At 36.5% G+C, this 24,171-nt stretch overlaps 1 protein-coding gene across 2 annotated transcripts in view; it reads left to right on the forward strand.

Moving 5' to 3' along the window:
• Nucleotides 1-24,171, forward strand: part of ITGB8 (integrin subunit beta 8) — a 47,057-nt gene that overhangs the window by 4,808 nt on the left and 18,078 nt on the right. For both annotated transcript variants that reach the window (XM_084508400.1, XM_084508401.1), the window contains exons 2-8: nucleotides 9,362-9,447; nucleotides 12,105-12,279; nucleotides 14,962-15,208; nucleotides 15,945-16,110; nucleotides 18,800-18,958; nucleotides 23,875-23,970; nucleotides 24,074-24,163. In XM_084508400.1, the coding sequence (XP_084364526.1) occupies nucleotides 9,362-9,447; nucleotides 12,105-12,279; nucleotides 14,962-15,208; nucleotides 15,945-16,110; nucleotides 18,800-18,958; nucleotides 23,875-23,970; nucleotides 24,074-24,163 (1,019 nt within the window). The remainder of the gene's footprint in view (nucleotides 1-9,361; nucleotides 9,448-12,104; nucleotides 12,280-14,961; nucleotides 15,209-15,944; nucleotides 16,111-18,799; nucleotides 18,959-23,874; nucleotides 23,971-24,073; nucleotides 24,164-24,171) is intronic.

A 24,171-nucleotide genomic window follows, 5' to 3' on the forward strand; every position in this document is an offset into this window, starting at 1 on the left:
CAGATTCATCATTAGTATACTTGAGAGTAAGTTCTTAGTATAAGCTAGAGATCTCATGCCTTTGAAATAGATGTGAGGTAAGAAACATTAATTTCATTTTACAAATAAAATCTATGCTATATACATGAGTTATTTTGTTTATGACCAATATGCATCTAAAAACTACCCATAGCAAAAACGTGCTTTTTTCAGTATTGGGACAGGTGTTTCTCAGGCAGTGGCTTAATGGGGTCTGCCAAGAAGGACAAGCAGAATGGCTTTGTCTTGAGATTGAAAAGTTGCTCAGTGATCTTAAAATACATTCATGACACTAAAATCATATATTTTCAAGAAGTATGGATGTGAACTCTCCTTTTACAGTAGCTAATGGTGCAGACATTTTGGTGTAAAAAATAGCTTCTCAAGTTGAATGTACTGGAAACAAAAATCTGGAAAAGAACATCAAGTCCTTTCTGTTAATATAATTTTTAAAGTCAAATTCTTAAGGCCTCAGTGTTTCTACTTATGTCTTCTTTCCAACAAAATCTGTCTTCAACTGTATGTGTCCATTACTGATTGTTGACTTTTGTCTAACCAATGAAATAGATGTAGTACTTCTTTTTAATCTGCTTAAATTGGCATAATTTTTGATGGACAAAATAGATTATGGTCTGTTATTCTTCTCTAGGCACTTGAACTTTATTAACAAATAAAAATGTTTTTTTCTTTGGCAGCTTGCATAAATGGACTTGGGCTATTTAGTTTTTGGGAATGATGTAGGGCTCTAATGAATTAGTTCACTGTCCACTGTAATGGAACTTTTCTTCAAGAAGAAGAGTAAGCCTCTTGCCAGCCATTCAGGGTTCCCTCTTGTTCTGGTGGCAGAAAAAGCATAACCCCTTGAGCATAATGTAAGTGCTTCAGGATGATAGGAATTTACAGCGTTAGAAAGCTGCCAAAAAGGCAACTTCTAGCTGAGTCTATGTTTGCCTAAAAAATGTGCAAAGTTCATAATTGTCTTTTTTCTTCATATGTTTTTATGCTTCCCATGGCATTGTTGTCATATGCCTGTAGTAATTTCTGCCTGCTGTAACCCGTGGTGACAGTAATGAGTCTGAAGTATTTGTAATTATCAAAAGACATAAGAGAGATTTTAACTGTAATTATTGGAGGAGGGAAAATCTGTAGCTTCAGGCAGGTGGGACAGTGCTCCTGGATGCTGGATTTTTATTTTTCTTAGGGCCCATTCTCTACCCACTGACTTGGGAATTGTTAGTGACACAGTGTTTTTGAGTTCAAATCTTAAAAACTTCATTATTTTTGGTATTTTGCTGTTGTTGTAGCTGTGTTATGAATAGAGCCTCATGATGTATGGTGGCATCACAAAAGTCGTCCAAATCTGATTAAACCAGTACCTCCCCTCTCCAAAATAAATTCTTTTCCTTATTGGTGTTCAAGTGAGTTGAGCTAAGTGAATTCCACTTGCTGTACTGTAATTAAGTATGATTTATTTCCACTTCACCTCTGCAGGGTGACAGGGGTTAGTACTGTGCTGAGGACAACTTGTTTCTTTGAGATGGGTGCTTCTTGCTGGAAAGCAGGAGGTTAAACATGGCAAAATCCCATCTTCTTGTATAAACAAGACTCCCAGGAAATAAGAAAACATGAGACAACTTACACTTTGGCATGAATGATGACCTAAATACAACTAATGACATAAGCAAGCATACTCTTCCAATCTAAGCAAAGCTGTTGAATTGCATTTTTCTGTCAAAAATGCTGTGACATGACTTCAGTATGTTATATAATCACTACCTGTTTAAAGTCTTGAAGCTGCATATTTGAAGGCTGTCCCCTACAGAGCATTTAAACTGCACCTGCAAAACATGCACATATGTGAGTACTTACTTGCAGAAACACAAGCAGAAGTTTGCATTCAAATAGCGTATGTGCACCAGTAGTTGGAGTTAGTATATGAGTCTGCATATTTTACAGCCTGCAGTCATGTTTTATGTAGTCTTCACCCCCATGTTACAAAAACCTAACAGGCTTATATGGAGCTTGGGTAGTGCCTGTTCCTAGGTAGCAATAATTGCTATTTTTTTCATTTTTTTGGAATGTTTTTGATGAATGCATGTCTCCTATGTTAGAAACTCCATGTCTCATTATTCTTGTAGAAGATCTTTGTGTTCACCCAGTTTTGATGTGTATATTCAGAAAAGCACTGAAGTTGCACTCAAATTTGAAGGATTCATGCTTCAGCTGTTAACGGTCAAATTGTATCTTAAAAGTCTTGTGCTGTGTTATCACACATTTATTAAAATACAACATCTTATAACTGTTTCTGCATTCATATAGAATAAAAGTAACAACAACAGTATAATAAAAGAAAATCCCAGAAAGTTTTTACCACATTCTGTTGTTCTCATGGCCAATGACTGTGTTGGAATATGCAAAACTCTATTGAAAAGCAAATTACTGAAATAACAAATAGCTAATATTTGGTAGTCCAGAAGGCATTAGCATTTTTGAAATAGAGCTGCTGAATATATCTCCCTCCAGAACTTGTGCACTCCACACTACAAATCCATAAAGAGTAGTGGTTACCCTCTTTGATATCAGTCTTACTTTTAACTTGGTACTCTTGAGGTTTTCTAATTGTGAGTATAATCTCTGTATTATGAGTTCAGTGTTTTCTTTTAACCCTGACATTTCATCCTTTTATACCCATACACACAGCTTTTCATGTTTATATGTAAGCATACAGTGGTTTGGGGCTTTTGTTTTGTTTCAGGTAAAACTTCTGTAAAGCAAAATTTAGTTTATTGTGTTCAGAATTGAGGGACTGGTTCCTCTAGATATTCAGCTTTGAGAATTACAGTCTGGAACGGAGAATAAACTTGTTCCAATCCACAATGTATACAGATAGTAGTAAGTCAAGCTAGTTGTTTGCATTGCTATGGAGGAAGAACCTGTGGAGCAGGTAGTCCGTGCTGATGCCCCTGGTGAAGAAACAGCTCTGAGCTGTTGCCAATACTCTACACTGTTCCTAGCTTTGTGAATGCAAGTGCAGAAGCAAGAAGATGTAGTGTTTTAATGGGGCGGAAAGCCAGAATTTGGTGCGTACTGGGTAGAAAATAGAAAGGCAACTTAAGGAGGTGATTTGGGGTCAAAGGATCTGAAGCTATAGAAGATGCTTTGGAAAAAAAAAAAAAAAAAAAAAGTAGCTTGGGTCTAGTTCGATATTCCTATATAGTATACACAGGAATGTACTAACCATTCTGGGTTGCACTTGTGTTACTGCTGGTTGTGCTTACAAACACAAAAGAAATGAAATCAGCCATGAGGTACGGCAGTAGCCATTCAGGGCTTCACTATAGCAGCGTGACTGTAGCCAAGCTGGCCAACTCCTAGGGAGATCCTAGCAGCTGGAAATGAGTAGAGTATAATGATTCCCATGCCTATGTTCTCTCTTAGAAAACACAGGAATTAACACAGCTCCATGCATCCTGAAGTTCCCTTTAAATCAAGAGATTTAATAATAATAATAAAAAAAAAAAGATTTAAACCCTTTGGTTCCATATGCTTTACATTTTTACTGGTGCAAAGCTGTGCAAACAGGGCCATCAAACCTGTGCCATAAAAGCTAATGGCTGTGGGAAATGAGTCCCTTCTAATGATATAATCAGAGTAAATTGTCCTGTGTGTTTTTATTTGCAAGAGACAGAATAGGTTGGCTTCAGAAACCGAATAATCTTTGACTCATTGTTTGCAGGCAATGGATTGCAGCAACAAAATTTAACCATCTCCTGTAAAAGCAGGGAGCTTCATGGAAAGGAGAGGCTACAAGTAGAGTTGGACAAGAAACAAAAATTGCGTGTTGTGAAAACTTCCAAGGTCACATTGCTTGTTTTCATTCTATATTGTGACTTGGGAACAAAGTCAGTCTGGAGTAGTCAATAGCTCTGTCTCCCACATTCAAGGTTGTGTTTGAGACTGCAGTTTGAATGTTGTGTTTGTGAGTCCTAACTACTGCACCAGTAGCTAGTTTAGGCAGTACCTTCTCCAAAATGCTATGTGCAACTTTCTGATAGAAAAAAAAAATCCTCAAAATTGATACATTACCCTGAAAAACTGGAGTTATTTGAATCTGAGGCTTCTGCTCTCAAGTTTTTTTCCTTTAGAATGAAGTGCAATATTCATATAATTGAATTTACCAGAGAGATGAAGCTAAGAAAGATATACATGTGGGTTCAGGGAGGTGTCAGGAGTACCTCCCTGAAGCCTTGCATCATTCCTTAGTTATGGAAGTGTGCACACTCCTAACACTGCTGAGGATCTCTATTCCATGTGCCATTGCACAGCATCCAGCATCAGCATTACAAATCCCAGCATCAGCAATAATGTACTTTTCTGTTCAAACTGTCCTAATCCAGTGTGGCCCAAGGTCTCCTCCTTTTCTTCTTCCCTTTTCCACTTTCCCCTTTGCCTTGTTCAGCAGACATCCAGCATCAGTTCTCTGAAGTGTTGTGACTTAGAGCTCGCACAATGTGCAAAAAAAAAAAAAAAAAAAAAAAAAGGAAACTCTTGGTTAAGTCACTGCATACTCAAAGACATGAACTTTGCTGTACTGAGGCAGACTGCTGCATCACTTGACATTTTGATGACTTTTAAAATCATTTGTGTGGTTTTCATTAATGCCCTTCAGGCTCATAGAGCAATGTGATCATATGGCAATGCAGAGTGATTGAGGAAACCAAGAACTACCAGTAGGATACTGGCAGAGTTAGGAATGGGAGCCCGTAGTGGTCATCAGGACTTGGTCATCAGTAGTGCTTTTCACTGCATTTATCTGGACATATATGTATACATCTTATTTATGTCTCATTTATCTATCTTCTTTAAAACCACATCATGTATTTATCTTTCAGTATATTCTGCTTTTCTTTTAAGGAATACTGTAACTCTTGATTAAAAAAAAAAAATTTTTGAACGGAAAAGGATACCTGGGGTGGGGTGTTTTTCTATTTGTCTGATTGACTGACTGACTAATGGAAAGGTGTTTTTACTGACTTGTTTACATGTTTACAGAAATTTTTTCCAGTGCTCAGGATTTAATGTTGCCAATCATCTTTCGCACCTTTCTTTTAAACACCTTCTTTTTCTTATAGAATATACATCTCTTACATGCTCAGTTTTAGAATACAGCTGCTTCTCTTGCTTATAAAAAATATTTCCAAATCGGTGTACAGTTTAGCTCCTATTTGAGTAGTGAACCTAATGTGGACAACCACTAATACAGCAGTGAAATTAACAAGTCTGTACTGTAAGAAATGGGAGAGGGAGAAAAGCAGAGAAATTGTCTGGTAATTTTGTTCAAGTAATCTTAGGAATTTGTTCTGCAGCATAATAGATGCACAATTTTCAAATTGAAATCCCCTTTTTTTGGACAAGAGAGAGGACCTGGAAGAGTTTATTCAGAGGTGTACCTTGTAACCCTCTTGGAAAAACAAGTGGTGACAAAGCATGTTTTTGAAGTATGCCTTTGTGCACAAGGGGTAAAGAGACTTTGCTTATTTCTCTCTTGGAAAAAGGGGGGAGAAAGCCCTAATTCCAGGATTAGGTTTTAGGATTGGCAGTGAAAGCACAGGCTCTCATTTTTTCCTTGTAATCTGAGCAAGTAAGTGTCAGACACAATAATCATGGAAAAAATTCCCCCTCTGTAACATTTTTACAATGCTTTTCATTGTATCTGCACATTCAGCCAAAGTGAATGGAGAAGCTGCGCGTTTGCTGGGACAGATTCTGGCTGTCCCCTCTGCAGGGATCACATTGTACAGCCTCTGAAGGAAAGCAGAAAGGTGATGGCAGCTGCAGAATACTGCAGGAGAGCTGCAGCTTTCTTCAGAAGCAATGCTACATGCACTTTGTCAAAGGCTACATTATCAATGGAGAGGGACAGCCTGGTTAACTGCTGCTGCAGGACAAGATTGGATGCAGAATTTAAGGGGGGGGGGAAACAAAGAAGCAAAGAAACAAACAAAAAAAAACACCATTGAGGCTACATAATGTTGTATCTTGCCTTAAGTAGTGCACAGCAGTCTGAGGACCATGATCAGGGAGTATAAGCTTCTAGTTATGTTTTGTCTTTTTGCTTTAAGATAACAAAGGGTGCACCCTCCAAAAACAAACGTGTACCAACAGCAAAGTCAATGTAAGTCCAAATTCCTGGCTGTACTTGAACAACGTGCTGTCTGTTAAAAAAAAATAAATGGCTGTTTAACATGCACTCTCCAACCCTAGCATGCATTATTATTATTCCATCTCTCAGATAAATACTCTGATCATGATAAAGTTATTTTCACAATAGGAAGGCAGGATATGATTATAACATACAGGATCTTCATCTAGCCTGGATCCCTCTTGTTGCTGAAGGTTTAGGCTTGCCACACCTGTGCTCAGTAGTTGGAGCCCAGTTGTATTTTGTGGGGGAGGCTGGAAAAGTGTAGTTTAACCTGCAGCACTCATTTTTTATTACATGCATATGCCTGCACAGTTCCCAGCACAAAATTTGGCCCTTGTTGAAAATACCTTTTGGCATACATCAGTTATAACGAAGCCAGTAGAAACTTGCCCTTAACTTTGGCTGAGCAGTAACGCATTCTTGTCTGGACTCTGTTTTTGGTGAAGTGGCAGGAAAAATCTCAGTTCTTTGTTGAGCCAACTCATAAAAAAATGTTTCTTGTTTTAACATATGATTTTTAAAAGAAACTGAAAAGTTCGTACTAAATCAGTTAAGGTTTTAGAGTACATTTATAACTAAATAATAAATATTTGGTGAATGAAAGCATGTCCGTAAATGTTACTGCTATAAGGGACTGTGTACTTAGGAACTACAGTAGTTATGTAGCCAAAATGTGTCTTGGGCATTAATAAACCTTCTTCAAGTTTCTCTCTATTCCAAAAAAAATCAAATTTTTGAACCAATGGTACCAAGCTCGTCAATTGCCAATGCGTGACTTCATGTTGTGAAAATGGAGCTCATGAGACTGGAGAGTTATCAGCAGAGGGGTTTGCATCCAGCAATACTGTGTGTCTCATTTGGTAAAGCATTTAGTCTGCCATGATCACACTGAAAACCCAAACTGGATTTTAAGATCTCTTCTTATGCTGTAGCAGCTTAGAGAGACACAAAGGACACCTTCTATTTTAGCAGCATGTATTAACAAACTAAATCAGACCTTAGTAGATTTGATAACCACATCAAAAAAAATCTGGGACAATTATTTTTCAACCGTTTTTCTGATGCATCTGGAAATACCATACTGTTGTTCCAGTCTTAGACACTTTTTATTATTTTTAGCATGTGTACATTATAGTAGGACATGAATGACTTCTACATGTTCAATAGCATTTAATTTTTGGAAATGTGAAAATCTGGGAGAGTACAATGCCTGTGTTATGTGGATGAGACTATATATTTTAAGCAAGGAGAGGCTCAGAAACTATTGTAGCAAATGAATTAGGCCAAACTCATTATTTGGTTTATTTTGGTTTACCCGTGTTGATGACCGGAAATTAATTTATCTTATTCTGTATCTTTTTAGCTAGATCCAGAAGCCCCTCATTGTGTCCTGCCAACTATTTATTCTTATCAGAATAGTTCTGTCTTCTAAGATGGATCACTGCTTGATTAGTGACCTTAAAGTTCGTGTCATCTCCTCACTGTTTTGACTCATGGTGGTCTTTAGCCACCACTGTACTGCAAATCAGCATTTCCAGTCTTTCCTTGTCACTTCTACTGAATGCATCATGTTACTTTCTCTTGTGCTGTCTTTCATCTCTGCTGTCTGTGGTATACAGCTGACGGTGGAAGAGATGTCTCTAAGCCAAGAACAGTTACATTCCTTTTAGTTGTACTCCATCAACAGCTTTTCTTCCTGCATATTTGTGCTTTCCCAGGTCTGGCCAGAAGTAGATCTGCATTAAGCTCTGCAGCCTGCTTGTACCTACCTGGAGTCCTCACTGCCTCCTCTCCTGTGGTTTCTGGTAGTTCTTTCTGTAGCCCCCAGCTCTGCTCTTTCTGGCTCCAGAACATCAAGTGCAGTTGTCTTCTTATACATGCAGAGAAGTTTTCTTGTGTTGGTGCCGAATGAGCTTGCTCTCATTTCCTATCCAAGCCAAATGTGTTGCATTGGTTTTTATAACAAACGTACAAAAACCTTTGGGATTTTGTCTTGCTCTTTTCTCTCTCCTCAGCAACCTCTCCTTTATCTGTCCCTGCCCACCTCTTCCTTCAAGCACTTTTTCCTCTCTTCCACCACCTTCTCAGGCTGCTTTCCAGCTTGTTGTTTTGATCACATCTGTAACAACTTTCCTCCCTTTCATATGTTTCTTTTCTTGCATTGACTACATTGCAAAAATTGTAAACAGCAGGTTATGTGAAATGTAGGTCTGACCTTTGAAATCAATGCTAACCCGTTATCAGTATAATGCTGCAATTGTGCTGTATTAAGCTTTTCAGTCTTGCTAATACTGATAAGGGTATATATGTTGCTGATGCTAATAACTTGCAAGCTGTGATTAGTTCCTCGGGTCACTTGTTATTCAGAGGTATCTACTAGCACTTGCTGTTCATGTGACAGGGGATCTCATCTTTGAATACATAGCTGAAATCGATCAAACAAAGATGGAAAAATATTTTAGTAAATATGTTCCTAATGATGCTTTTCACTGTGAGAAGTCACTCTCATTACTCTAAAAAGAGAGGTGTTTTGCCTGTTAGTAGGCACAGCTTTCTGCAGTTGTTAGTGCAGAATTATTTCTTCAATCTGTGACATACTTAATATTGGATAAATTTGTACTGGCTTCTGAAAAAATAAAAATAAAAATATGCCTCTTCTGGGAAACTATTCACTCCAGAAAATGCAGAGGGTATATTTATAGAAGGTGAGAAAATATTTTGGGTTCCATGAAGAATGAATAATAAATAACTTAGTCAAGTGTAAATGACTTAAGAGGAAAATGTCTATGAAGAGATAAGCTACCTGGTAAATGTTTTCTGTTAGACTGTAAATCAGCAAGGTACATGCCAAAGATGTACTTTCACTTCAAAATTATTCTAAATTGGAGTTTTAAAAATGCGGCCTTGAGAATGGATTTTATTCTATCCATACATACAGTTCTAGACTGTAGATACCAAAAATGCTCCAAGTATTCCCTCACTGGGCTGCCTTTGTTCTGTTTTACTTCTGTTTGGATATGTTGTCATCACTGCTAATCTGGTGAAGTAATTTTTGAAATCTTGGTTTAAAATTAGGTATTTTACAATTCCCACATACCTTCATAAATCATGAATGTTTGGTTTTGTATTTCATTGCAGCGGAAAACAGATGTGCCACTTCAAATGCAGTAACATGTACAAAGTGTCTTGCTTTGGGTCCAGAGTGTGGATGGTGTGCTCAAGAGGTATGGCATTTTTCTTATTTATTTTTTACTTTGAATTTTAGCTGCTTCTGATCTTTATAAAGATAAAAGACTTCTAAACTGTTAAAATTACAGTGAGAAATAGCAGGAAAATCTTTAAATGACCTCTGGAGACAGCACCTGAGAAATCATGTGAAATATATTTAGTTTCCAAAGGAGAAAATGCAATCTTTTATTTGGAAAATTGCAGTAATTTTAAATAAAGTGAGAACTTTCTAATGTGTTCCATCTGCTTTGTAGATGGGTTTGGCAGATTTATAGTAACTTTGAGAGTTCAACATTTTTTGGCTTCAAAAATAAAATTAGTTATCAGTAATTTGTATTAAGTCCTTATTATATATCAGAGCAAGTCTATATATATGCCTATTGCATTTAGCAATAGCTAGCAATAGTGGAGTTAACTTTGATTTTACTGTATTTTATGTCCCCCGTCACAAATGGAAAAAATGATACTTTTCTGTTTTGACACTTGAAACTATCAGTTCTGAGATTCGTCATGGAAGACAGATCTCAGATACAGAGAATTGTTCTGAAATTATTATTTCCTTGACAACTGTAAAAATATGTTTTTGTTTGTTTGTTTTTTTGTTTGTTTCCGGATATGTTTAAGAGAGAAAATCAGATGATTATGTGATTTCAAGTAAGGATGGACCATTTTAATTACTTCAGGGGAGCAAGGTTTTTAAGAATATTGCTGCCACTTGCAAGTTTATATGGTCTTGAAGGTCACATAAATATTCACTCTGGTAGCTTTCCGGTTAGCACAGAAGGTAGATAAATTCCTAGGGCAGATACACGGAAGAGATAAGAGAGCATAAGGCACTGGCATTAGTTTATCAGAGATACTGTGTCTTGGAATGATTAACTTAGGGTGATGCAAGTATAGGTAATGTGAGGATGAATGGAGGCAAGGAGAACTTGTTGTCCAAGAGCTGTTTCAGGGCATGCCACCATGGATTACAATGTGGAGTGGTCCATTACTGTGACCTGATATCCTCTCTTAGCAGAGGACACAATTTTACCCTGCAACATCTGTGTTTGTCACAGAACAGTGCTTCTTAGCATTCCAGTTATATGGAGCTGTAGGAGGGTTCCTTCTAACCAGATGCCCAGATTTGACGGGGTTTGACTTCTGATGTGCTTCTCTTACCTTGCTTCTCACGTCAATCCTGAGAGCCATTCATCAAAGGCAGGGGTTTGTCAAACCCTTTTGTACCGCTTACCTAACACGCTGTCCGTGTTTGTGGAGTGGTAAAACTCATATTATTTCAGATAGAAATTTCCCAGAGTAAAGTTACAGGAGCAATTTTCAGCTTAGTGTGGCTACTTTACCTAACTATGTTTTTAATAATAAAAGCAGCCATGAAAAACACTTGAAATGCTTTGATTTTATACCCCCACATGGTGAACTTCAGAACATATCTGTCAATCACCAGTGATAAGAGTGAGAGTAGATAAGTTCTTTGTATATTTAAAAATCTACCTCTCTGAAGTTATATAAATCAAAAAGATTGTATAAATAGCAGTAACCTAAAAAAAATTAATTCTCTGTTGTCTAAATAAGATTGTGAAAAAACAGTACCGGAGGTAAACTACAAAAATGAGTAGGAACTTAGAAAACAAGATACATGACTTACAAGTCTCATTCTTCAGGGGCTTTCTCTGGTCTTTTTGGGATCTGAATGACAATTTATTCTCTAATACACAGTTGGCTCTATGCACTTTTTGATTGTTTATTTTCCCCATCTGCCTCTGAAATATCAGAGATTGTCCATTGTTTGGTCTCCAGCTGTGGCTGAGATGGATTAATGCTTTGAAAGAGTACAAAGAATCTTGTCAAGCCTTTTTTGTCACTTGCATGATCAGGATCAGATTTGTTGTCAGGAATTTCGCACTGTGTCATGTTGCCACAGTCTTGGCAACTTTGCCCTTTCACTGCAAGAAAGGACACGCTGCTTCTGACACCATTCTACTACAAATCATTTTTCTGTTGTTACCGAGGCTTTTTTTCATGTTGGTGGCATCTTAAACTCTCCAGTCCGGTCGAATTTAGCTTTCTCTTTCTGAGGAATGGAATGATGTAGTCTAGCTGGTCTTTGGCTTTTCTGCAGGCTATGGGTTAAAGCTTAAACATCTGTGACAGATAAATGCAGGTTAGGTAAACCTAAATCTGACTTTTGCTTCTACTTTTTAATACTACCCTAAGATAACTGTTGGTTTCCTCTGAAAACCGACATGTTTAGAAATTATGTGAATGACATTTTCTTGGTAGAACTAATTCATAGCATAGCACAGAATATTTTTAGTGACATAGTGACAGTACATAGTTTCCTTTTTCTCCAAAGTCATCTTGTTCTCGTTGTGCAAGATCCTCTTTCTCACACACACAAATTTTGTTCTTTGTAGAAAAATAGTCAATGTAGCAATTAGGTTAACATCTAAGTTAAATATTTTGCCATTGCACTTATGTAAAACATATGGCCTTCATAAACTAGTTCTACAATTTATGCAATTATAGTAGCATATTTTATTTTATTGTTTCAAATACTATTATTTTGTTTTTCTCTTTCCTTTGAAGATACTACTGTTATTTTTTTTCAGTTCGGATTGCTATGTTGTTTTGGTCTTTTATAAAACAGGATTTCATGGCCGATGGAACACAGAAGGGACGCTGTGACACTGTTTCCAACTTAATGAAAAGAGGCTGCCAATCAGATCTTGTAGAAAATCCCACAGTTCGTGTAACAATACCCAGTGATCAAGAAACAAATACACAAGTGACACCAGGAAAAGTTTCAGTCCAACTGCGTCCAGGTTGGGTTATCTCTAACACATGGATAATATAATACAATAATATTTAATACAGATATTCTGTTAAGAAGCAGCTGGAATCATTATTTTGAAGAATGATGCTGTAACATTGCGTTGTAGGACTGTGATGGTGTTGCTCCCATATTAAAGTATGGTCTTAAGCAAGAAGTGTTTCTGTCAAACATATCTGATGGTCAGAATAATGCAAGTATCAAGTGGAAAAGGGATTTTAGATAGTCTTTTCTGTTTTCTCTTGTGATTTCTTGATTATTTTTCCTTTCAAAATAACTTTCCCTTACATGTGTATAAAACGTATTCCTTACAGGAGGTATATTGGGCTAAAATTTCTAATTCCTATAGTCATCATTTGATAAGCTTCTTAATAATTTGGTTACTTTTAAGTGCAAAGACTAGACAACTGTGAAGGCACCACAGCCAATATGAAAGAAAGGGATGGATTCATAAAGAAGACATAGGTATTCAGTTCCTAACATGACACACCTGGCCCTAACAGTATCTACATCTCCTTATTGATCTGAGGGATTTTTAATGTACCTCAATTTGCCCTCTACTGAAGTGATCAATTGCTGGTAGAAAAACATTAAATGAGTAAGAAATGTGTGAAGTACTATAATATCTCACTGATCTTCACTGTATCTCCCTTTGTATAAAAGTAATTCTCTGTCAGTTATGAGGAAGAAGAAAGGGACTGCAGGAGTGTAAAGCGCAAAGGAAATCTGGTTTACCATCTTTATAATAAAACTGGAAAAGCAGCATCACCCTTCTCCTTTCCCTACTCTTCTTTCAAAGAAGTGACTGATGGTCTGTTTTATACTGATAAATGGTCTCAGGAACTGAGATAGCTATAGAAAAGTCTGTAATTGCATTTAGTTATGAAGGCTTTGACACTTGCTGGATTCATAGAAAACACTTCACTTTCTAAACATTGGCTTAATGAACCATTTTGCCAGTACTGAAATTAAGTTTGGGGTTCCATATGCTTTGCTGAAGCTTTTGCTTGAAGGAGGAAGACTGAAATTCCTAGAACTACAGAGAGAGAGTATCTTTTATTATTAAAAAAAAATATTTTATTATTAATAAAAGATACTCTCTCTCTGTAGTTCTAGGAATTTCAGTCTTGTAGACATTCTGCCTGTATTTTAATCCACAAGGAAATACACAGATATACAGCCATAGTGGGGCAAGCATAAATTTGACCATGCAGACCAAAGATGTTTTTGTTTTGATTCGATTTTTTTTCATCACTGTTTACATGAATCCAAACTGTCATGATTTACTTGGGAGAAAATACAGGCTTCACTCTCTGTATGCAAAAAAAATACTGTAAGGTTATTTGCAAAAAAAAAAAAAAAAAAATTGGCAATGAGGAAACATAGCAAGCTGAAATTCTATTTTCTTAATGTGAGACCTCATACAGACAAATCCTGAAAAATTCAGGTGGATTTTGTTGAAAGAACATTGGAAGCAAAAATATTTGTAGTTAGCCCATTTGAAAACTACTTTGCACATTCAACGTTTTTGAGTCAGATCTGTGATAGAATTTGACACAGTTCACTTACACGTACTTTCATTACACTATCTAGCAATGTCATATGCACTAGTTAATGACATAAACAGGTCGAATTTTTTTTTGTTTCTTTTTTATTTTTTTTTAAAGTAAATGTGTTAAGATAGTTTTAGTGAACAGCTGCATAATTTTTTGGTAGTGTATCATTTCTTCCTGTCCTTTGCTGTATCTTCATTGAGTCACTCATCATGCAAAGGCCCTACTCTTTTATTTCTTCTCGAAGATAGCTGACACTTTGGTTGTCATTAAATAATGAATGTTTTGAAGTCATTGCATTGAATGACTCTCCACTGAAATTTCCACTGAAATATCTCCACTGCCTGTAGTGAAAGTCCCATCACCCTCTACTGGCACTGCACAATCACAGAATAGTCACACAGTCACAGAAAATAGATGAGAAACAATGTAGGTATGATCTTTTAGGGGCTTCCAAGGCCTCAACATTTTTATTACATCTGTGATGCGGTTCTGCAGGAAAGGCAGATATTTATTATCTTGTGATAAACAGAGGTCAGTTTTTACTTTTTTTTTTTTTTAACATTAAAACCTTTTTGTTTATTTTTATTTGGATTCTACTGAGTATTCTCTTCAAATCCTTGGAACTGAATTGGTTTGATCCCTAACTTACCTGAGTTTTTCAGGCTGTGCTCACTTTATGAAATGTGTAGTTTTAGATACACGTGACAGACTGCAGGATATGCTAATATGGTTCCAAGTATCAGCCTTGAAGTGACTGGCCACAATTTGTATGCAAATCTGTGTCCTTTTTGAGTCGTAACTGCTTTTTGGTACCATGCCAAAGGGATTGCATAACCCAGAGTTTAAAAGAAAATGGAGAGAAGTCAGATTTTCACAAAAATACTCCTGTGAGAAAAGAAATGCAAGATGTTCTACAAAGAACTCCTTTATAGCTTATTTTTGAGCTATGCTTCAAGGTTTCATTTACTCTTGGGAGGTTTTCTTGTTTGTTTGTTCATTTTTCTGTTTGCTGACATAAAGAATTTTGTGCTGAGGTTGCTGCAAAAATGATACATTTTTAAGAGTGTACATTCAAAAATAAGCAAAGTAAGTAAACTTATTATTTTCCTTTGAATCAGGAAGTGAAGCAAACTTTATATTAAAAGTTCGTCCTCTGGAGAAGTATCCTGTGGACCTTTATTATTTAGTTGATGTCTCAGCTTCTATGCACAACAATATAGAGAAACTCAATTCCATTGGATTTGCTTTATCTAAAAAGATGGCAAATATTTCTCTTGATTTTCGACTTGGATTTGGATCCTATGTGGATAAAACTGTGTCACCCTATATTAGCATTCACCCAGGTAGAATCCATAACCAATGCAGGTATGTAATCTTTCTGTATTTACTGTAGAACTGATAAATGATTTAATTACGCAAATATGCATTATGAATATGTATTTTAAAAGCTCTTTAGAATCTGTCTCTATTTCATTATGCCTTGGTTCTCCAGCAAAGTTCCTAAGAAAATGCTGAGAATCATTATACAATGATTACTTCTGAAATATCTGCTAAGTGATTTTTTAAAAGTTTGTTGTATCAAAAAAATAATAAAAATAAAAGTGCATTTCTTTTTGTTTGTAAAAAGGAGCCAAACAAAATCTTTTTAGTCTATTTGAATATGTTTTGTGTTTATAGCCAACTGTTGTTTTCTCAGTGAGTTTGGATGTATGTTGCCTAGATTCATTAAAGAGGTTTGTACTTTCTAACCTAGGACTTTTCTGGCTTGAATTTCTTTTCTCAAGCATTCAACATTTTATACCTGCCATTCAACACTTATCTAAGTGAGGGCTCACTTGTATTGTATTGTATACATTTACATAAAATACTAAAAAAAATCTGTTGTTCATTTTAAATTAGAGCAAGTTCCAACTGAACTTAATCTCACGTGGAGTTATTTTTCTTTAATAATTTCTTTTACCATTCATATATACATTTTCACGAGTAACAAGATTTTATGTGGATTGATAAGGAATATTTACATCTCTTTCAAATGGAAAACGTGGACAACTGTGGTAGACTTTTTTCTAAATCTTGTTTTGTTTTGTTTTGTTTTGCACAGTGATTATAATTTAGATTGTATGCCGCCTCATGGTTATATTCACGTTCTGTCCCTGACTGACAATATAGCAGAATTCAGAAATGCAGTGAATAAACAAAAAATTTCTGGGAATATTGATACACCTGAAGGAGGCTTTGATGCAATGCTCCAAGCAGCTGTGTGCCAGGTAAGGAGCGTTATCAACAAAAGACCAAATGGCAGTTCAGACAAGTATATATATATGTATATGTAGGTGCAACTGTGCTCAGTGTTCCTGAATTCAGACTGTCAGTTCTAGGCCTGAAAACTTCTTCCTCTTTCTCCGTTATTTCCCTTTTTCCCTTTTTTCCGGTTGAAATTGAAAAAGGATAGCATAAAGAAATGTTTATCAGTATTAGCTAATGATGTTCTTTAAGTATGGCTTTAAACAGTCTAGACAGCACAGGATGGACAGTGAAAGCAACTGCTTCTTGTTTGAACAGACATGAATTACTTTTGGTCAATCACAAAATCAGTGTTAAAAATCATTGAAGACCTCCTTTAGTTCCCAGTTAAAGAGATACCATTTGGCATTTCTTCTTAAGAATGTATCTGAAAACTGAAGAATCAGTTACACATCTTTTATAGATACAAAGAACAAATGCACTTCAGTATTACCTAAGCTTTTGATGAGTTAATACTTGACAAAATGCAAATCAACTAAAAATTAATTAACATTTTCTATATTAACAGAGTTGCATCACCATCTCTTACATGCAGAAAGGGATCAAAAAGATCTGCATTAGTGGTTCCCAAGATTTAAGACTATTAATAACAGTAATTTGTTTGCACTTAAAGGTTCTTTTCCTTGTTATCTTCCTTGTATGCCTAGTAGTACAATAGAAATTTTGAAAGTTGGCTGATTTGGGGGGTTACTCTAAAACTCTTTCTGGTCCTCTTACAGAAAGTAATTCAGCTCCTGCCCAAATCACAGGCTTTTGGTGTGGTTCTTGTCTCTGCAGATGATGTCAGAGTAATTCTTTTATTTTATTAATTTTCACATTCTCTTTTGGAACAGTAGAAGGAGTCAAGGCCAAAAAGGAATGCAAACTGTGCTAAAAATGAATAGTTTGGCTCCAATGTTATTTTCAGATTTTTATGAGATGTAACACAGGTAAATAAATCCACTCTTCATGGAAACTGTTATTACAGCTGTTAAAAAATATTCTGAAGCTTTGGAAAAAATCTTTAAAATTCAGTGTTTCTCACTGGATACATTCCACATTTAGGACGTGTGAGTTTTAGAATAATCTATGCTTCCAAAAACAATAAACGAAAACATTTGTGAGAATGGAGAGGCTTTCATGCTAATTGAGTAGTGAACAAAAATGGATGAGAAAAATGTACAATTCATAACTACCATAATTTATATTAATGTGTGCTCCTTTTGCCCACAAAGGAACTTTATAACTTGCTACAACTTGCTGTAACCCATACATCCCTGTTGCAAGCAGTATCAGGTTAGTACATGGAGCAACTTTGAAATTTTGGTTGCTGTGATGTATGAATGTAGGAGTCTTGAACTGACAAAGTGAAGTGATGGAGTCTTAGGAGCAAGGAGGTTCTATGCTGTTGGAGGAAAATTTGGGATTTTTTAAAGATATAAGTTGTTTATAAAAATAATTTAATACCTTTGTTTAGGGGAATGCTGTCTAGGATTGTCTGAGTGAGGCTGGTGCCTGCATGTAAGCAGTAAGCTTAATAATAAGTGTAATCTGCATTTATTATCCCTACTGTTATTAGGTACTCATTCCCTGTTCAGAGCTGGCAGTGAAAAAGTGTGAGAAGAGGCCTAAATCCCTCTCTGCAAAGCAAAGAAAGGAAAGAGAGAATAAATCTTGAACCCTGGCTGAATGCATGGACTGTTGCAGATAGGTTTCACATGAGGTGGATGATACCTGGCAGCGTTAAGGGAAGTGGCAGAGACAAGAGAGTTGTAGGAAGAAGGAGCAAAGAAGAAGGAAAAGGGAGGAAAAAATGGAATTAGTGAAAAAGGAAACAAAATAATAGAGAGGGAGAATGAAGAAGAATATAAAGTGATTCGTGTCTGCCTCTCCAAAAATTGATTTAAAGCAGACATTATTATTTGCAGAAAAATAAACGTTCTGGAAAAATAAAAACTGGCACCCAACCCAGATACAAGCTTGCCCTGCAAACCTTCAAATCACTGAATTCCTAAAGCACATTCAATTCACCTTTGCAGATACTGCTTTGCTGATAATCCTCTGAGATATTGGTATTTGTAGTATTTTTGTGCATAATGAAGATTTTATCAATTTGCAGGTGCATGAATACACACAAGCTGTGTGTTTAATGATTGGATGATCATATGCAAAAGTCCTTTCTGGAAAGCAGTGTAGGAAAAGGAAATTAGAGAATGACTAGAATATCAAGCAAATAAATAGAAAGTAAACACAGAAGCGGGCACCAAGTACCAATACCAATTAATGCATATTTGTTGGTTGTAATGCTTTTGGGATCCCAGAGAATTATACGGATGCTATGCATATGCATTTGTATGTAATAACAATGTGGCAGCTGTTACTGAAGCTCACTGTATAATGCATAGCTTGTTTATGTTTTGAGGAATTTTCTTTCAAAAAAGAAAGCAAGTGGTAAGTGGATCTTTGACTCCCAGAAGTAGTTTTCAGACATAGGATGTGAAAAATCTTTCCACACAAAGGCAGATTGAATGCATTAAATATCCTGGTTTAAACTCACTGCTGCTGAGTAGTGTAATACCAGGAAGTAGACTTCTATGTTCAACTTTCATTTTGCTATTTAACATTTTAGAAAGTAGTATCACTTTCTTATGTTCAATTTTGTTTTCTTTTCAGAGCCACATCGGATGGCGCAAAGAAGCCAAGCGACTACTTCTTGTGATGACAGATCAAACTTCCCATCTGGCCCTTGATAGTAAATTAGCAGGGATTGTAATTCCCCATGATGGAAACTGTCATTTGAAAGATAATGTGTACGTCAAAGCTACGAGTATGGTAAGGTATATGTCATACATTCTACCTTCAGGGAAGTGGTGTAAATGAGGTTTTTGGATCAGTGCAAAGCATTGCTTTTAATTCAATTATTAAATTAATATTTTCCCAGGTAGACAAGATGTAAAATAAAGAATACATCACATGGAAATATTGACATCCTTTTTATCTAGGATTTAGTATTGTTCAGTCTGAATTAACAGTACAGAGCAGAGAAGAATATATTACTGTTGTTTTAATGTTTGTTTTTTTTTTTTTAATTATTTATTACTATCTCATTAGAATGGCACACATTTTCTGTAAAGTATAAATAGGAAGTTTCTGCAATATTTTGCAGGAGAAGCAGCAGGTATAAATTGCATGTTTGTACTAATAAGACAAGGGTGGTGGTCATGCTTTATGGTCAGAAGATTCATAGTTGCATTGACTGAGAAAGCTTTGTAAAAGTGAAACTGAAGATGTACAGCACCAATGAGCTAATCCAACCTTGATGGACTAGAAAACATTTTGGTGCCACAAAGCTTTGTTGTGTTAATGTAGCATTCTCTGAGTCTCACAGTATAAAACCAATATTACACAGGTAAAAAATACCTGTGTAAAAAGTTGCTTCAAATTCACTGTAACAAACAATAAGACTTCAGCAGATATTTTTAGCTTTCAAAAAGATTTCTTCAAGTATAAGATAGCTATAGAGATACAAGAATTTTTTCTCTATGATTTTTACTATTTAATTGCACAGTTTTCTTTTATGAATGTAATTCATTCATTTAAGAAATGTGAATCATTTGAATCATTGCTTAATTGTTATGTAAGCATCAGAAAATGGTAATATGAACTGTGGTACAGAGCACATCAGGGTTTTCTTCTCAGTGCTCACTGCACTTAGCTGAAGCATCCAGCCTGTGTTCCTGGCCAGGAGAACAGTGAGGGCTCGGTGTAGGCCAGGCTAGCCCTGAATTTAGTCCCAGTGTTTACTGCGAGGCAGCAGGAGGTAGCGGCTGGCTGTATGGTGTGCGATCGTGAAATGTGGGAGGTTTACAGGAATAGGTGGGTGTTTGGGACCTTGCTGAATGGAGGAGGCAACTAAGCATGTGCTGGCAGGAAGGCCGTCTGGATTTCCGATTATCTGATGTTCTTGCATTAATGCACTCCCTCAATGCACTCCCTCTGTCACCTTTTGGATATTCCCTCACTGATGTCAGGATTATTTATTTCCCTTTTGCTAGTCTGTTCAGTTTCATTATTTTTACAGTGTCCCTGGGATAAAAACAACCCCTTCCGTTATTCTGCTCAAAGCAAAGAATCCAGAAATTTTCCTTCCGGAAAGGAGAGCATACTTATTTGTTATGACGTCCCTATCTCTATTTTTTATCCACTTTATTACACAATTGCTATAGATAAAAATCTTTCTGTGGGATTCAGGATTTCTTTGTTAATATAGATATTTTCAGTTTCAAAAAAAATAAAAAATCTATCCAATTTGGCAAATTAACTTCTTTGTAGTCTGTAAAACCTCACCAATATAAAATACAGACAAAATTAATTAATTTCTTTCAGTGACAGATTGATGGCTGACTGAAGAATAGGTTTTAAATGATTTTCTGAATTCTGGGCTGAAGAATCATGATTTTGTTGTCCCATATAGAGTAAGAAATCTCTATGATTTTTGATGCTATTCATGCTTTTTGTGAAATTAGGTTGTCTTTCTTTTGCCAGCCATATGAAAAGACCTTGAAAGACCTGGCACATTTTGACCCATGGCTTCTGGCCCATATACTTTTTCAACCACTGACTAATTCTTGCAGACCCACGTATAAAGTTTAGTGATAGAAAAGGTCTAAAATGGAAATCTTTCTCAGTGTCAGATATTTTCTGGAATAGATTTGAGATGATAACACACAATAGTATCTATAAGGGCAGGTAGTTTCTTGCCTTTTTTTTTCTTCTCACTGCTATAATAGTATTAGCCTACAATAGTATATATTATTTTAGTCATATTGTCATTAGCCAGAGATCCATAAAGAAACAGGAAGAAACTTCAAATGAACAAGTAAAACCCGAAAAAGGTTATCTCTGTAAGTAATATTTAAATGAGGTGTCTTGAAAGGTTGTCAAAAAAAATTTAAAGAAGAAACATAGTTTTACTTTTTTTTTTTTTCCTTCTCAGTGCAATTATGATATGAAGTGTTAATTTTAAGAGTCATCTGTAATAACATGGTGCTCCTGCTTTCATTCTCAGTGCCTGGTAGTCTAGAGAAGACTGAATTCTGGCATACTTTATTTTATTCTTGTTGCAGTTAAGATGACTTTGCTTTATGTATTTTCATAAAAAAAAAATCTTTCCAGTTATTATTTTTTCTGCCTATTTCTTTCTAATTTTTTTTAAGTAGTTATGCAGAGATCAGAAAAAGTGTAAGAAAGAAATCTAGACCATTTTAATTAGATATGTGCTTGGTTCACTCTCTTTCTGAAATACTCAATGTCTGTATTAGTTATCTTCTAGAAATAATATAGTAGGTTAAACTAATAAAACGAATGATGGAATTGGAACAAGAAAGAAAATCTAAAATGAGAATACATTCTCCTAAGCAGTAGCGGGAGTAGATAAGATAAAAATGTACACCGAGGTTTTTTTTACAGCAAGCAATATGAGGCTCCTTGAGTGACCAACAGTCCCTTATGTCATCTCCTTACATGCTTAAAATGAAAAAGATAGTATGGTTCTTCTGATGCTTACAAAAAAAAAAAAAAATCTAATAAGAAGGAAATTTTTCTTTCTAATCTGAAGTGAGAATTTAATGTACTGTTAACCAAACTGGACACTGTAATGAGTTAGAGCTAAGAAACAGATGGAAGTCCAGTATTACTTGTAAGCATGCTGCGTGGTTTGGGGATTCAGTCCCTACAACTTTCACATGTCTATGCGTATCATCTCTTGACTTCAGTAAACTCCATCTGAATAAGCTTTTGTTTCATCAGGGGTTGGAAACCCATTTCTGATGCCACCAGTCTCAAACTTTTGCCATTAGTTGCAGAGATGTTGAAGGTGTACTTTGCTGGCATTTGGACATGGCTAGTGTCATATGTTAACCAGCAGACTGACTAATTTGAGCACCCTCTCATGATCCCTCACCACTGCCCCACGGTGCAGGAGGTGTTTGTAGAACATCTGGCTTTGCTAGGACATGTCCTGGGACCACTTGGTGCATCTGTGATCTGCCAGCCTGGTGCATGTGGCATGTTGGTTTGTGCAGGACAATGGAGGCCCTGTCCCTGTGGTCTGTGGTCACAGAGAAGGGAAGAGGCCTTAATGCGGTGGTGTGAAAATGGCAACATGGCCACTGCTGCTGCACTTCACATGTAAATGTGCTGTGTACTGGTATTTATGCTCTCTGGACCCTCATATATGGCATGCTCCGCAGCTGCAGCTGTAGGAAGGCCTGTTTATTGCCGTATTACCTAACATACATCACTTATCTTAAAAAATATAATCTCTTATCAAGAATAAGTAAGTTGAGATCCGTGCTAAGATCAAACTGCAGCAAGGAATTCCTTTGTTCTTTCTATACAAGGCTATTTATAGTAGTGCAATGTGGTGGAAAATGGATTTTACCCCCTTGCATAACTTTTTCTCTGCTGTCCTGGCTTTCAAATTACTGTTAGGATAGCAGTTGACTTGCAGGGTGCCTTGAATAACAAGTGGCACTCCAAGGAGTAATGAATTGTGCATGAAAACAGGGAGAGTGTGTTGGTGTAGGAGAGAGGGACAGAGAGAAAGAATATGGGACAGATGATGAAAAATGTCAGGAAGAGAAAGACAGCAGAAATATGTGGGGGAAAGACATTGAAAAACCTGACATATGTCTATTGCTCTCCTGAGGAAAACTCGGGGAGGGTAAACACAGGCAAAAGCCCCAGTCACTTCCCTATTTTTAGTCATGAATTTTAAATGTTGAAATTATCTCTTAGGAAGCATTCACAGACACATATATGGTAAATCAGCAGTGACTTTCAGATACAGTTTGTTTTAGAGTACTGGAACTGGAGGAATGCCACGCAGCACAGATGTATGAAGCCTACTGGGACCACACGAACACCTCTGTGGTTCCCTGTTTCTTGAATGAAGGGATAGCCACACACCTCTTGTTCCCAAATCCACAACAGATCTTTCAACAAGAAGTAGAGGAGGGCAGGTCACGGCACAGGACATGCTATAATAGTCAGTTCACCCAGTAGAACAATGTCAACACGGAGGAGAGATGTGAAACTCATGAAACCTTCAAGCACCAGCATGGTTCAGAAACTGTAGCAGGCCATTGCAGTGATGGCTGGAGGCATCACTCCTAAGGCAAGTCTTGGAGAAAGGTGTCAGCTGTAAGACAGGTATAGGATATTGATGTTGCCAGAGCCTGACCTATTTAGCTGATGTGTCTGATTCCTGGTGCCAAAACACCTTTCTGAGAAACAAACTTAATGACTCACCTTGCAACCCCCAAAAGCATACCTCATCTGATGTCATTCCTCCTCCCTGACTTTTGCACAAGAACCCACCTGTTGTTCTCAGGAATCCTGTTCTTCCAGACAACACCATATTCAGCTGCTGTTTCATGAGCATCAGGCTCAAACCAGCAAAATGGTGCTGTGTGAAGGGTCCAGTTGGTCCTCCTAGTGTGCAGCACCACTGCCTAGCTGACAACAAAGAAGCCTGTCACAGCTGACTTGATGTGCTGGTGATTCGTTTTTTTCTGTCACCGTCTGTTAATTTGGGCAGTCCCACCTTCTTTTGGCTGTAGGCCTAGCATTCCTTTGTACATTTAGAAATAAGAATTAGAGTGGCTTTGGAGTCCTGTATTGTGTCATATATAAAATGTAAGGTTTCCCCTACTAAACTTCATTTTTTTTTCTGTTGTATTTTGCAGGAGCATCCATCTCTTGGGCAGCTCTCTGAAAAATTGATTGACAATAACATCAATGTTATTTTTGCAGTTCAAGGAAGCCAGTTCCATTGGTATAAAGTAGGTTAGAAAACAAATTCTTTTTCCAAATTTGAAAACACATTTTAATATATTTAATATATTAAATATTAAAACTGTGCATAAATTATTGTATTTTTCACAGGATCTATTACCTCTGTTGCCTGGTACTGTTGCAAGACAAATAGAATCACAAGCAGCAAATCTGAATGATTTGGTGGTAGAAGCCTATCAGGTATGATC

Source organism: Aythya ferina, assembly GCF_964211825.1.
Source record: "Aythya ferina genome assembly, chromosome: 2".
Classification (NCBI taxonomy): Eukaryota; Metazoa; Chordata; class Aves; order Anseriformes; family Anatidae; genus Aythya; species Aythya ferina.